The sequence below is a fragment of the Salvelinus sp. IW2-2015 genome, unplaced genomic scaffold, assembly GCF_002910315.2.
Source record: "Salvelinus sp. IW2-2015 unplaced genomic scaffold, ASM291031v2 Un_scaffold4912, whole genome shotgun sequence".
In the NCBI taxonomy this organism is placed as follows: Eukaryota; Metazoa; Chordata; class Actinopteri; order Salmoniformes; family Salmonidae; genus Salvelinus; species Salvelinus sp. IW2-2015.
Window position 1 is genome coordinate 65,934 of NW_019946181.1, and position 15,736 is coordinate 81,669.

A 15,736-nucleotide genomic window follows, 5' to 3' on the forward strand; every position below is an offset into this window, starting at 1 on the left:
GTTTTATGACTTGTGGCAAATGAAAAGGTTGTGCAACACCGCCACCAACTGGACGGGGTGGAAGAAAGGAAAATAACACCATGTAAAATACCAAGTATGGGTAGCTGCAGCCCAATATGGCGAACAGAGTATGGGCGAGTAGGTGTGTCAAAATGCAGAGTTGCAGTTTTAAAGCCAATGTCCTACAAATGTACACATTTTATCATAGGCTCCAATCCCCCCCAAAAAATGGAGGTCGGAGTGCCCCCAGATAGCATATGATAGCAAAATGTGTAGATTTGCAGGAAATTAGCTTTAAAACAGCAACATTTTATCTCAGTCTCATGGCAAAATAGGGACAAAATAATGAAATGAGCTATAAAAACAGCACATTGTTTTCACTACCCCATGACAAAAAGTGTAGAATTGTTGGAAATTAGCTTCAAAACTGCAACATTTTCTCTTGGCCTCATGACAAAATGTGTAATATAGAATTATAAAACTGCAAATGTTTCTCGACACGCCCACTCCTTTCCTTTAGACACGCCCACTCTCCCTATCTCTGGTTGCCATATTGGACTGCAGCTACCCCATTCTCTAAAATACCCCAAATCAGAGAGGAATAGGTGAAGCAGTATATAGATGTCTGCCCAAATGCATTATTAAAACAACAATCCACTGTTTGAGCACACACAACTTGAAAACAACATTATCTGTTTTTATTTTATTCCAAAAACTTTTATGACTGAGAAACGTATAAGTATATACACATTATAAACTCCTATTGTTCAAACTTCTTCCCCTAGGAACCTTTTTTCACTCCAACATCAACATCTTCCTTCACCACCACTTGGTTTCCAACGTCCTTATTATATCCTCCATCTTTTCAGTCCTTGTTTGAAAAGCTTTCTCATTTACWTCCAYTTCTTCYTGTCCTTGTCWGCTAACCRCTCATGACCTCCAGGGCCACCCTGCAGCTCATGGCCACCCTGCAGCTCACACAGGTGTGGGTGTAGTCCTCATCCCCAAGTTTCATCTCCTCATATCTCTTCAGCTCTGAGTCCTGGCTGACCGTGCTCCATTGACTGCACTGATTGCARTCCACACGGACTTCCCTTTGAGGTGGCTGGGCATCTAGTATGACAAAGGTCCTTCCTTTTATCCCATTGTCCTTCAATGCAAACAGGTTGGTCAAAGCACAAGTCAGTATAAAGGCTCAACTAAAATATGATATAATTCAAACCTATTTCTATGTGCATTTTCTTCATTCATTCAATGGYAATCAATAATATGAGTATGTTTTGTTGTAGGAGTGGGAAAGTCTAAACARGSTCAGRCTCCAACTTACAGGCAGCTTTCTTGGTGAGGTGGGGACAGACMGAGTCCCTCCGCAGCGCAGCAGAGACAGGGGTATTTGTCTAGTGGTGGGGTGCTCCTTGCAGCAGAAGCTGAACACACTGGCAGCCAGGTAAACATCCCAACGGTCAGGATGGTCTTTCACCAAATCTGACACCAACCTGTTCAGGTATAATGATGGAAATGTATTAAAACAAAACACATGCATATTATAACAGTCAGCAAGTCAGCTGGGCTAGCATGACATGTGTTTGGATTCAGTAAACTGACAAAAGATTATTGCAATCATTATCCCAATTCTATTTAGTAGACTATTATCCATAGTATAAGCTTTTAGAATCAGGTGGCTGTGTAGCAAGGTACATTGGAGGACAAACCGGTCTATGAGGGACTTTGTTACTGGATCCAATGACACTCCCAGAGGACGGTAGAATATGAGTTGGCATGTCAGTTTCTTCAGATCACCCAAAGCCGAGTTGATCTGTAAAATTTAAAAAGAGAAGGGGAACTTAACAGGGGTTGGAACCGGTTCAGGGAACAGGACTGGAAAACAACATTTTAGGAGTAACAGAATCAGAACCGGGAACGAAAGTGATCTATATTGTTCCGGATCAGAACCGTTGTTTAAAAACAATGGGAACCGGTTAATAAAGTAATTTTTACTTTCCAGGCCCACAAAAAATTGCTACAAAGCGTATATGCAAGCCCTCACTCTGTCACTCAGAAACGTATTCCAGTGCCTGCCTGCTGAACATCAATCAAATTTTATTGTCACATACGCCGAATACAACAGGTGTAGACCTTACAGTGAAACTTTATTTTGCTGGTCGGAACAGTGGAACGGAACTACACAAATGATGGTTTTGCTCAGAGCGAAACGACTGGAAAATAATTTTGGTTCCACCCCTGGTACTTAATATCATGAGATAACTTAGTGCAACTTTAATTTCCCCAAAACATTTTTATTTATTTAGGGCAGTACAGTAACACTTACATCCATACATGCATGCATGCATCTCTTACCTCTAAAATGTGTGCTCGAGTCAAACAGACAGGATTCCAACAGGGAAGCCAAAGCGAGAGATGAGGTCAGAGATGATTTTGGCAATCTCTTTACTGTTGTTGGTCTTCATGGGGTAGGCTTCCATCCATTTGGAGTAGTAGTCCATTACAGTTAGTACAAACTTGTGTCTACTTTTGGTCTCCGGAAATGGTGTCTCCGGAAATGGTCCCTTCACATCCATTGTCAGCCATTGCCATTTCTCCTTGATCTGGTTCAGATAAAGTAATTTGCAGTTATAATGTGTAGTTATATGCACATCAATTAACATGAGMGAATGGMCTGGGGAATACACARGACAGTAACCGTTTAAGTTYACATGGGTCAAAATAATCRTGTTGCCCGCTGTCCAGAATACAATGGTCTGTCAGAAACCTTACCTTGATTGCGTGCTTGGGGATAAAGATAAGACCTTGCTTTTCTAAAGTTGCAGATGGGACCTGAAATGGTCAGGAGTTCAGTTATTAAAGCATGAGTATGGAAAGGTTTAGGGTTATAGAAGACCTTTATAGGATGCTGTAATCATACACGCAACTGGCCCTAGAGGTCTGGGCCTCATCAACATCGTTTTGGTTGGGAGTAACAGTGACACTACTTTTCAACACGCTCCTCCCTGGGATTTTTGAGCAGGTACTGTAAATTAAGCTGTTTGGATGGAAACATTTGGAATATTTGGCAAAAGATACATACATGGTTGTTCTGTAAGAAATTAGGGGAACCCTTCCCAAACCAACAGTTTTGATGAGCTCAATCAGCTTCATAATGAGGAGCTCAATCAGCTTCATAATAATGAGGGCTAACTCACAACTTACTTCTTTAGGCATGTCTTTTACAGCCCAGTCAATACTCTGAAAAACAAATAAATACTAAATAAATAAACATGAATTAAATATTTGTAAAAAAATKTTRYWAAAAATCTAGATAAGWGTYATATGTACTTTGTACCTGTGGAACGCAGTAGTCGTCATGGAAACGACTTGGGTGCCATATACTGTGGTTTAAGTAAGTGGGTGGAGACTTCTCCCATTGTGTCGACTCCTCAGGAACAGGATCCTCTGGAAACTGATATCACCAGTAGAGGCAAAATACACTTTTATTTGTGAAATCAAAAAGGGAAATACATTTGTGGCATATCCTTTAGAGTAAACAGCAATACCAATGGAAAACTGGTAGTACAGTATTACTATCCTTCAGATATGTAAAAATCTGAAGGATATGGGGGGGCAGGTAGTCTTGTGGATAGAGCGTTGGGCCGGTATCCGAAAGGTTGGTGGATCGAATCCCTGAGCTGACAAGGTAAAAATCTGTCGTTCTGCCCCTGAACAAGGCAGTTAACTGTAAATAAGAATTTGTTCATAACTGACTTGCCTGGTAAAAAAACTACAAAAAAACAGCAACACCAATGGAAAACTGGTATTACATTTTACACATCCTTCAGAGTAAACAGCAACACCAATGGAAAACTGGTATTACATTTTACCATCCTTCAGAGTAAACAGCAACCACAATGGAAAACTGGTATTACATTTTACCATCCTTCAGAGTAAACAGCAACACCAATGGAAAACTGGTATTACATTTTACACATCTTCAGAGTAAACAGCAACACCAATGGAAAACTGGTATAACATTTTACACATCCTTCAGAGTAAACAGCAATACAAATGGAAAACTGGTATTACATTTTACATATCCTTCAGAGTAAACAGCAACACCAATGGAAACTGGTATTACATTTTACATATCTTCAGAGTAAACAGCAACACCAATGGAAAACTGGTATTACATTTACACATCCTTCAGAGTAAACAGCAAACACAATGGATAACCGGTATTACATTTTACACATTCTTCAGTTTAACAGCAACACCAATGGAAAACTGGTATTACAGTATTACATGTTTTTTTATGTTGCATTTCTCACCAAGGTCACTCTTTTCCTCCTTCCGGCTGTTTTCTGAAACTACAAGAACTCAACAATAAAACACACAGTTCAACTCAACCAACAAAGACAAAGCACGTTTCAAGAATCCCTCCTATGTTAAATTCACAACCAGTTAGGTCTAATAGTTTAAATGAAAACAACACACCTGCCTCAATTCACTAAATACCTTTTTTTGTAGGTGACTAGGAAAGGCAAAGATAGTTGGTATTGCATCATCACGTAAACGCACTGTCTGCCCAGTTCTATCCATGCACCTCTCCTCAAAATGCTCTGAGCACAGTAAGGAATGAGGGGTTGGCTGCCAGTCTTTCCATTTCATCTGACCCACCCACTCTTTTATTCGTTTAGGATCACGCTTTGGGAAGCTGTTAACATGGGAAAAAGGTTAAAAGAACAACATGTAAACAACAGGGCAATCTGTGATTGTAACATACATTTTTGGACTTTTAAATGAATTATATATAACCATTTATTCTTGAAGAATATAACTTATAATGCATCATGAGCTTAGATCAAATGTCATACCCCATCAGAACCAAAATATACGTTTGTAATTGTAAAAAAACACTTTATAGCCTCACAACATTGCTAAAACTATCATTTTGACATCATGGATGGTCACTGCCTCTGGTCAGTCCTTGCATTCATAGCTCTGTGTATGAATTTGACAGTAGTTACATTTATCCAGCCCCATCCCTCATCTATTTACCAAAATCAGTGGCGGGGTGTCTGCTTTGTTATTGTTGACTGCAAATTGCAAAAGACTGGGATGAAACAGCGAGCACTTAGGCCGGGCTACTAAGGGGTGTTCATTTGTTTAGAAGTTACACGTTTTCTTTATGATAAGGTAACTAACATTTATGTCACATTCGTCAAATCAAGGTATAGCCGATGTATTACTGGAAATCCTAGCTAGCTACACAAGCTAAGCAAGCACTATAGCTAACGTAAGCTGACTAGCTAGTTGGCCAAATGCCGACGTTATTCAAATGCTGCAAGCCTTACCTGTGAAATGTAACCTTGTTTGTTTTATGTTTAACATTTTTAAACGTATTCCTACAGTTGAAAGCTGAACAACGCCTGGCATTTTTGCTAGGTAGCTAGTATTAGCTAACAACTATTAGACCAAGGAATGTGAGAGAAAAAAACTAAACAAGGAAGTGACACACAGGAAGTTACATTTTTTCGGCCTCTTCTTCTTCTGCCACAACACATCTGTAACGAAGACAGAAAAATGGCGGACCTCAGGAAAATCAGTTTGGGTCTCTGCCCTATGTAAACGTTTCCGAAAAGTGTCAGTTCAAGGGAAGGTTTTTATCCTACTATGTATAATATTGGCCGAACCGGAGGAGCTACCACCCACTGGTTGTCACTGAAGATGGAAAAATTCAACAGCAAGTACGTTAACGGCCCGTGTTTATAACCGTATGTTGCTAGCTAGTCAACGATTTTATCACATATAGGTAGAACCAGTATCTTTGACTTTACTTTGCTGTTGCTAACATTTGCTAACACAGCTGCAGGCTCATACTAGCTTGTCAACCATCGATTGCCAATAAACTACTTAAGTTCCTCTCTGGGACTTTTGCTAGCAAGTAATGCAGCAATGCTGACCCCCTAATAGATAACTTTAGCTAGTTAGAGAACGGGGTCTCTGGGTAAGCCAGTTAATTAACTTACATATTAGCTAGCTCTAACTACTAAAGGCATCCAATCATCCTAGAAAAACTGAAATAAAGCAAACTAGAGATAGGGATTGGTAGGTAGTAGGTTGGTAAGCTAGAGTTAGCTACTGGGCTCAAAGATAATGGGCACAACAGAGCTGACAGACTCAGAGTCGGCACATCCAGCTAACTAGTAGTTTCGATGCAACCAAGAGTTTTGACATCCAGCACAATGTCAAAACTCTCTTGGTTGCATCAAAGCTAGGTGAATTGAATGTAAAATAGTGCTTCGGGCTTGATGTAAACTCATAAATAAAAGGGGTTTAGATAGAAGTATATTTGATGTAACCTTTAGTTGTGTATAGCAACAATCTAAAGTATCCACTTACACGTGACGTTTAGAAGGACATTAAATGTTCAGACTATTTAGCCATTGACATTCTGTCAGCTGTGGCCAAACTATCTAACACGGATGGATTGGGGAAAACCAAAGATTACCTAGCTGCTACTACTACGTAATTACGGTGTCAAATCAGCCAGGTTCCTCTGCCTCAATTCTGTTTTGGTGTTGTCTCACTTCACGTGTACTGTGGTCAGCGGACTCTGAGGTCTTTAGTCTTTGGGGTCGAGTCATAGAGTGAAAACAAGTACTGTCACTGTTTATTTTGAGACTAACATTTTKAAWTTTTTTGCAGGTTGACTCTCCTTTYAATCTTAAACATCCACATGACCTTGTCATCTTCATGCGACAGGAGACCCGTGTCAACTACCTGAAGAAGTTAGAGGTGATGATGACCTTTTAATGACTACCTCACTGTGCTCATAGCCTATTGCTCTACTTCCTGGTTTAACAATGTTAGTCCAAGGCCCACKGTGTGAAACATCTATACTGCTGTGCTCTCCCTTTCTTGAAAGATGCAATATCTCCAATATTCACAGCAGTTCAATAGTCATTTAATACTCATAGATTATTGAAMAATATATTGGATCACATCAGATGGGGAAACCTGTCTTCCTTTCTTTATTTCCCAGTAAGATATAGCATTGCTTCCAAATCAAGCCACACTGAAAGGTCTGAATCTCATGTCTCTGACCCCTGCTTTGTGCAGAAGCAGCTTGTCGCTCAGAAGATTCACATTGAGGAGAATGAGGACAGGGACACTGGCTTGGAGCAGAGGCACTATAAAGAGGATGCCGACTGTGTCACGGCTAAAGTACCCCTGGGAGACTTGGATCTCTACGATGGTACCTACATCTCCCTGGAGAGTAAAGACATCAGGTAAGCCCAGGCTGTGCACTCTTCACCAATCATTTGGTTGTTACTAATGTGCCCTCACATAACTCATTATCAAGGGGAAGCACTGATAAGGGATGTTGACATATGTCATCCGGGCCATGTAACCATTGGTTGTGCTCCAAAACGGCTTCATCTTATCATTGACATTGACCGATGACATGAGTCATTTTTGGGGGGGATTTTCAACAACATACAATATACACACGTTGGATGATCACGTCACATATGTTAGAGGTCATGACACTACAGCACAAAACAAAACAAAATCAACTTTTATACYAACAAATATATTTTTWAATTGAACCTTTATTTAACTAGGCAAGTCAGTTAAGAACAAATTCTTATTTACAATGACGGCCTAGGAACAGTGGGTTAACTGCCTTGTTCAGGGGCATACCGACAGATTTGTACCTTGTCAGCTCTGGGATTCGATCTAGCAACCTTTCGGTTACTGGCCCAATGCTCTAACCACTAGGCTACCTGCTGGTTATTGGCCCAACGCTCTAACCGCTAGGCTACCTGCCGCCCACAAATAAACAATGGAAGTATTTACATTAGAACACACAAAGCGATATTCGAACAGGGGAGAATGTAGGGAGTTTACAAAAGGACAAGTATTCTTGATAACACCTTGGTGACGAGAAATCAACAAACATTTCTGATAAAATAAACCATGATGGCTTGTCTTTCAAAACTAGATCAGCATGTCCTACATCACCAGGCATTTTAAACAGCCACATGATACAAGGTAACAACTGGTTACRTTTTCTCCTCTTGTTCCCCCTCTTCTGCTGGACACTACACTAATGCTCCCTGGACCTTGACTATGGATGTTTCTTTCAGCCCTGAGGATTACGTAGATTTTAGGTCCCCTCTACCCCCGGATCTGGAGAAGCCTGACTGTGCCAGAGTYTTTGAGCTCCCATATAGTATCCACAGTTTCCAGCATCTCCGGGTGAGTTGAAGGGAAAAGCAGACCTGCTTGTTAATGCGATGCACATACATGTCTGGATCTGTGCCATATGTGTCTATGTTTTCCAGGGCGTGCAGGAACAGGTGAACCTCACATCTCCTCTGCTCTCTAAAGAGGACCCCATTTTTGGCTCCCTGTCCCACAAACTGGGCCGCAACATGGACGAGGTGGGCCATCGCATCCAGCAGGGCCTGCTGAGGGTACGTTGCGCTCTATCGCCACTGTCTGGTCTGTTTTTATTGGTTTACATATAGCCGCATGGGATTACTTTTAACTTTGATGCACTGATTTGTTCATTTTTATAAATGGACAGTCACTGTTTTAATAGTGTTCTTGTTTGACTTTCATATAGTTCCCTTCTGATGACCTGTTTGTTATGTTGTCCAGAACTCCTCATCCTGGGTGCTGTATAACCTGGCGTCGTTCTACTGGAGGATAAAGAATGAGCCCGGGCGGGCGGTGGACTGTGTGGTCCGGGCCCTGCACTTCTCACCCAGGTACAAACTAAGGACCACTAYGCCCKTGGCTTCCGTTTGTCAGGCATCAGGGTCATGTTCATTAGGACACACGATGTAAAGCACTTTGCAAATGGAAAACTAAATGAGCCTTTCTTATTGGACAAGTCCTAGTACTCCATAATGTTTCAGTATGTTGTCTGCCCATTGATGCCCAATGAACATGTCCCAGCTATGGTTATTCAACATTCAAACAGTGGATCATATAAGAGTTTTAAGTCCCATTCTCGTTGTCTGTTGTGTATCCAGGCAGCAACAAGGACCTGGCCCTGGTGAACATGGCCAACATCCTGCACCGGGCCCACTTCTCTGCTGACGCTGCCATCGTGGTTCACGCTGCCCTGGATTTGACCTCTGACCTTCTCACCAGCCACTACACTGGGCAACATCTACGCAGTGAGTTACAGCACCACTAGTAGATGCACTGAATACAACCCAGGAGATAACACGTTAAAGAGATTCCACTTGTTTCCAAGTTGGTTCCTGATGGAATACACGCAAGACAGACAAAACGACAGAAGCTAGCTGTACGACATCATATCTGGTTTCATCAACAGTTGCAGCTCTATCATTCCCATTGAGGCACCATTCTACATCATCTGTAGTGAAACGGTACTAGCATCTATCAAGAGAACAGCAGGGGTCCAAGCACTGACCATTGAGGAACACCAAAGTCAGTTTTTAGGGATGTCTAATGACGACAAACAAAGCAGGCATTAGGTGATTTAAACCAAATGGAGCCTTTAAATAGAACAGTGGTTCTGCAACATTTTTTCCCACTACGTTTAACATTTCTGGACGGACGTTGACGTAGAGTTGTTGGTTTATGTTCACATACGTCTGCTTTTAATGTTTTCACTACATCGACACTTACAGTAGGATGAGTACACTGACAGTAGGATGATACAGAAGATGATACACTGACAGTAGGATGATACACTGGGATGATACACTGACAGTAGATGATACACTGGGATGATACACTGACAGTAGGATGATACACTGGGATGATACACTGACAGTAGTATGATACACTGGGATGATACACTGACAGTAGGATGATACACTAGGATGATACACTGACAGTAGGAATGATAGCACTGGGATGATACACTGCCAGTAGGATGATACCGTAGGATGATACACTGACAGTAGGTGATACACTGGGATGATACACTGAAGTAGGATGATACCGTAGGATGATACACTAAACAGTAGGTTGATACACTAGGATGATACACTGACAGTAGGAATGAATACACTGGGATGATACACTGACAGTAGATGATACACAGGATGATACACTGACAGTAGCATGATACTGATACACTGACAGTAGGATGATACACTGACAGTAGGATGATACACTGGGATGATACACTGACAGTAGGATGATACACTGACACAGTAGGATGATACACTGACAGTAGGAATGATACACTGACTGTAGGATGATACACTGACTGTAGGATGATACACTGACAGTAGGATGATACACTGACACTGGGATGATATACACACTAGGCTGATACACTGACAGGAGGCTGATACACTGACACTAGCAATAATTTTCTCAACAGTTATGCAGTGGATATGGATGTAGGATGTTACTGCAATGCTTGTTGGCTGGCTTTCTCCAGGTGCTCAGGAAGTGTATTCCTGCTGATTTATTGTCAATGTTATCGGCCCTGACCTTCAGTTCTCTCTCCGTTTATATAGACGAGTGAATCATCTCTGATAGATTATTTATCTCTGTCTGTGTCTCTCTCTCTCTACCTCTCTCTCCTCTTCCTCTGTCCTCTTTGTCTTTGTGTGTAGATGCTGGGGGAGTATAACCACTCAGTGCTGTGCTATGAGCAGGCTCTCCAGCCCAGCCGGGCTTTGAGCAGGCCCTGAGGAGGAAGCACGCCGTCCTCTGTCAGCAGAAACTGGAGCAGCGCCTGGAGGCCCAACACAGGTAACGGCACAGCGCCTCACTGCTCAGGGCGTAGTTAGGTTCATAGAGAGTGAGGAACCATTTTGAAGGGGATTTAATGGGAAGGGAAGTATTGTTGTGGACACAGACTTCCTCTTTATATGGCACAGGTTACAATGCTGAGTTGCAAAACATTATGAACACCTGCTCTTTCCAGGACAGACCGACCAGGGGAATCCAGGTGGAAGCTATGATCCCTTATTGATGTCACTTGTTAAATCCACTTCAATCAGTGTAGATGAAGGGGAGGAGAATGATTTTTAAGCCTTGTGACAATTCAGACATGGATTGTGTATGTGTGCCATTGAGGGTAAAGACAAAAGTTTGAAGTGGCTTTGTGTTAAGAACTGCAATGCTGCTAGGTTTTCACGCCCAACAGTTTCCTGTGTGTATACAGAATGGTCCACCACCCAAAGGACATCCAGCCAACTTGACACAACGTGGGGAAGCATTGGAGTCAACATGGGCCAGCATCCCTGTGGAACGCTTTCAACACCTTGTAGAGTCCATGCCCCGACAATTGAGGCTGTTCTGAGGGCAACGGGGGCCACTCAATATTAGGAAGGTGTTCTTAATGTTTTGTACACTCGGTGTATAACCGCACGGTGACCTGTCAGTAGGCCTAGGGCTAGCTATATGTGATCTGTCACACCCAGGTCTCTGCAGCGCACGCTGAACGAGCTGAAGGAATACCAGAAACAGCATGACCACTACCTGCGTCAGCAGGAGGCCCTGGACAAATACAACCTGCTGCAGGAAGAGCAGATCCTCCGCAACATCATCCACGAGACCCATGAGGCCAAGGAGGCACAGCTGGGTGAGATGCTAACACACACACTCGCACGCAATATATATGCACACACACACACTCAACGCAATATATACACACTCGCACGCAATATATACACCACACTCGCACGCAATATATACACACAACACACACTCGCCGCAATATATACACACACACACACACTCGCACGCAATATATACACACACACACACACACCGCACGCAATATATACACACACACACACACTCACACGCAATATATACCACACACACACACACTCGCACGCAATATATTACACACCACACACACTCGCACGCAATATATACACACACACACTCGCACCGCAATATATACACACACACACCACTCGCACGCAATATATCACACCAACACACACTCGCACGCAATATATATACACACACACACACACTCGCAGCCAAATATACACACACACACACACACTCGCACGCAATATATACACACACACCACACCGCACGCAATATATACACCACACCACACTCGCACGCAATATATACACACACACACACACTCGCACGCAATATATACACACACACACTCGCAGCATTACACAACTCACATGCACACACACACACTTGCATGCAATAACACACAAACATGTAATACACACAAGCGCATATACACACACTCATGCGCATACACACTCACAGATACACACACACGCACACACACACAGTGTATATGGATGAGCAGCCATCGCTCTCCAATACTTACATGTACTATTCTCATTCACCCCTTTAGATTGTGTATTAGGTAGTTTGTTGGGAATTGTTAGATGACTTGTTAGATATTACTGCACTGTCGAACTAAGAGCACAAGCATTTCGCTACACTCACATTAACATCTGTTAACCATGTGTATATGACCAATAACGTCTGTTAACCATGTGTATGTGACCAATTAACATCTGCTAACCATGTGTATATGACCAATAACATGTGATTTGAGTTTTATATAAATGAATATGTCCATTTGGAGTGGTCAGTTATTTCTGTCCATTCACTTGTCAACAGAAAATAGTGCAACAATAATTAGTTGTTTTGTTCAGGCAACCACCAGATGTGTCGTCTGGGCCAGCAACAGAGCAGCCTCTTCTGCCCCTTGACCTGCCGGTGCGTTATCACCGCGGAGACCTGTTTGAGCACGTTCACCACATCCAGTTTGGAGAGGAGGTCTCTGTGGCGGGCAGCGTTGCTCTGGTGTCGGAGCCGAGCACCAACCACACCACCAGCTCACACCTCCACCCCTCTGTGTCCGGAGACCCTGAGCCTGCAGCCCTCTGGGGCCACCAGGCCTCACCCACCGAAGTGAGTTCAGACTGTGTGTGTTTGGCAGGATTTATCAGTGTGTGTGGATAGTGGGCTTTGTGCTGTGTTGGCAGGACAATCTAAAGGTTTCTGTGGAGCTGACTGCGTGTGTTTTGTCTGTAGGACATTCAGAGGCTGCTGTGGCCTGGAGGAAGACTGTGCTGATGAGTTTCCTGTCATCCCCCCGCCCACCTACTACCCACCTTCTACCTCCCACCTGAGACACAGGCCCCAGGTTAGTGTGTTAGACACAGGGCCCAGGTTAGCGTGTTAGACACAGGGCCCCGGGTTAGCGTGTTAGACACAGGGCCCCGGTTAGCGTGTTAGACACAGGGCCCCGGGTTAGCGTGTTAGACACAGGGCCCCGGGTTAGCGTGTTAGACACAGGGCCCGGTTAGCGTGTTAGACACAGGGCCCCGGGTTGCGTGTTAGACACAGGGCCCGGGTTAGCGTGTTAGACACAGGGCCCCGGTTTAGCGTGTTAGACACAGGGCCCCGGGTTGCGTGTTAGACACAGGGCCCCGGGTCAGCGTGTTGGAGCATTGGGCCTCGGGTTAGCATGTGCCAGGTTGTTTGTGTATGCTACCTTTTTGTGCCTGTTTCTAACATGGTGTGTGTTGTGTCTTGAAGCCGTGTGTGTGCTGGTGGATTGTGTTGACTCGTAGAGCCTCTTCCTCAYCATGGTTTGTGTAACATGTGATGTATGATATGACATTCATGTATTTGCTMACCTCACTGATGTGTGTTCAGCCTCCAGACTGTGCTGTACGGTYCCGSACCRCCTCCCTCCTCCCTGGCTTCCCCAGACTGTGGCCCTGTGCTCCAGCCCCCTCCAGCTGACCTGCCTGCCTCTGTGGGCTGGACCTTGGAGGACAAGGAGCTGCCAGACCCCCATGCCACCCAGGTTAGTGCGTGTGTTGGATAGGTGGTCTGTAACATCAACATATTTTTGAGACTGGGCTTTGGATTCAATACAATACCATCTTTATTAATCCATTATACAGAGACAACAGAAATGTGTTTTCTGTCACAGTACCCATCTTCACCACTGGGAGCACCACTGAGTCAGCCACAGAGCAGCCCCACTGGAGCAGGGTTGAAGTGTGTCACTGTGCTGATTGTGTGTGTGTGTGTCTGTGTGTCTGTGGGGGTGCAGGTACTGCTGTCTCGCAGCAGAGGCTGGAGTTTGGAGCAGGCTGGTGCCAGCATAGCCCAAGCCATGAAGAAGGTGAGTGCCGTAGAACAGAGAAACATSGTTTCATATCAGAAATCAACTCCACTACTGTCCTGAGAAATGRGATGGCTTTGGACTGTTCTGTCAAAATAAACAGCCTTCCACAGTTGTAATAGAAAAGGATCCGTCTTCAGACAGTGTACGTCCTCCTCTCRTCCAGGCTAGCGCCCCTGGCTGGTTGCTCCAGAACGAGGCGGCTTTGTTCTGGCGGGCGAAGGGTAACGGTACCAGCTCGCTGCAGTGTCTGCGCCACTCCCTGGCGTCGGCTCCGCCCACCCAGCGCAACCTGCCSCTCGTCAACGCTGCCAATCTGCTTCTGCGCCACGGCCTCAGCGCCCACGCACACACTCTGCTGCAGGACGCCCTGGCACTCAACGCCTCTGAGGTACACAGACTTTAAATACTTTATTTCAATCCACAAATCACATTACATTCAACAAGGAAACATTTCTCAGGTCTTTGTATGTGTGGACACTTCAGGATACAGAAAGCACCTTGTTCTCCAAACAGCCAGGCGACCCTAACAGCTGACAGAGAGCAGTCCTAGCCCTCTGCTTTGCTCTAGTCTTCGGCAGGCCTGCAGGCCACGCACTGTTAGGTGTTTACCTGGCTGAGACTGCCAAATATCAGGGCTACTAACAGCTTGCAGCTATATCTGAGGCTGTTCTAGCAGGATACGATGGACTGGATTTCAGCGATGGTCTGCTCCTCGTAACAATCAAATGACACACACACTGCTGGAGGACACCTTGGTTCTCCACACCTCCGAGGTGTCACACACACACACACACACACACACACACACACACACACACTCACACACTCACACACTCACACACACTCACACACACACACACACACTCACTCACTCACTCACTCACTCACTCACAACTCACACCACACGTTTTCTTACATTCATATTCTGTTCTTGCATGACATTTATCCCGAGTGGCGCAGTGGTCTAAGGCACTGCGTCTCGGTGCAAGAGGCGTCACTATAGTCCCTGGATTGAATCCAGGCTGTATCACATCCGGCCGTGATTGGGATTCCGTAGGGCGGCGCACAATTGGCCCAGCGTCGTCCGGGTAGGCCCTCATTTGTAAATAAGAATTTGTTCTTAATTGACTTTCCTAGTTAAATAAAGGTTCAATCAATTACAGCACCTTTAGAAGTTGCCACAGTGTTCTCTAATGGGATGTTATATAAGGATATCCACAGTGTGGTTCCTAATGGGAAGTTATATAAGGATATCCACAGTGTTCTCTAATGGGATGTTATATAAGGATATCCACAGTGTTCTCTAATGGGATGTTATATAAGGATATCCACAGTGTTCTCTAATGGGATGTTATGTAAGGATATCCACAGTGTTCTCTATATGGATGTTATATAAGGATATCCACTGTGTTCTCTAATGGGATGTTATATAAGGATATCCACAGTGTTCTCTAATGGGATGTTATATAAGGATATCCACAGTGTTCTCTAATGGGATGTTATATAAGGATATCCACAGTGTTCTCTAATGGGATGTTATATAAGGATATCCACAGTGTTCTCTAATGGGATGTTATATAAGGATATCCACAGTGTTCTCTAAT

At 43.9% G+C, this 15,736-nt stretch overlaps 2 protein-coding genes across 2 annotated transcripts in view; one reads left to right on the plus strand and one right to left on the minus strand.

Moving 5' to 3' along the window:
* The window catches only part of LOC112077780 (gypsy retrotransposon integrase-like protein 1), a 16,749-nt gene extending 11,321 nt beyond the window's left edge, over positions 1-5,428 (minus strand). Inside the window, exons 1-6 of the mRNA XM_070441827.1 lie at positions 5,346-5,428; positions 4,486-4,705; positions 4,320-4,358; positions 3,341-3,457; positions 3,208-3,243; positions 2,776-2,835 (exon numbers count right to left, since the gene is read on the minus strand). Coding sequence (XP_070297928.1) covers positions 2,776-2,835; positions 3,208-3,243; positions 3,341-3,457; positions 4,320-4,358; positions 4,486-4,659 — 426 coding nt within the window. The 5' untranslated portion in view covers positions 4,660-4,705; positions 5,346-5,428. The remainder of the gene's footprint in view (positions 1-2,775; positions 2,836-3,207; positions 3,244-3,340; positions 3,458-4,319; positions 4,359-4,485; positions 4,706-5,345) is intronic.
* Positions 5,429-5,550: 122 nt separating this feature from the next.
* Positions 5,551-15,146, plus strand: ttc17 (tetratricopeptide repeat domain 17; the record flags this gene model as incomplete). Its single annotated transcript, XM_070441826.1, is given in 20 exon segments — positions 5,551-5,603; positions 5,605-5,685; positions 5,687-5,738; positions 6,700-6,789; positions 7,114-7,283; positions 8,145-8,256; positions 8,343-8,474; positions 8,662-8,778; positions 9,047-9,168; positions 9,170-9,185; positions 10,608-10,656; positions 10,659-10,746; positions 11,421-11,581; positions 12,643-12,693; positions 12,696-12,918; positions 13,025-13,136; positions 13,413-13,426; positions 13,652-13,805; positions 14,058-14,129; positions 14,296-15,146. Coding segments are annotated over 20 exon segments (2,109 nt in total), but the record flags the coding sequence as incomplete, so codon positions are not given.
* Positions 15,147-15,736: the final 590 nt, after the last annotated feature.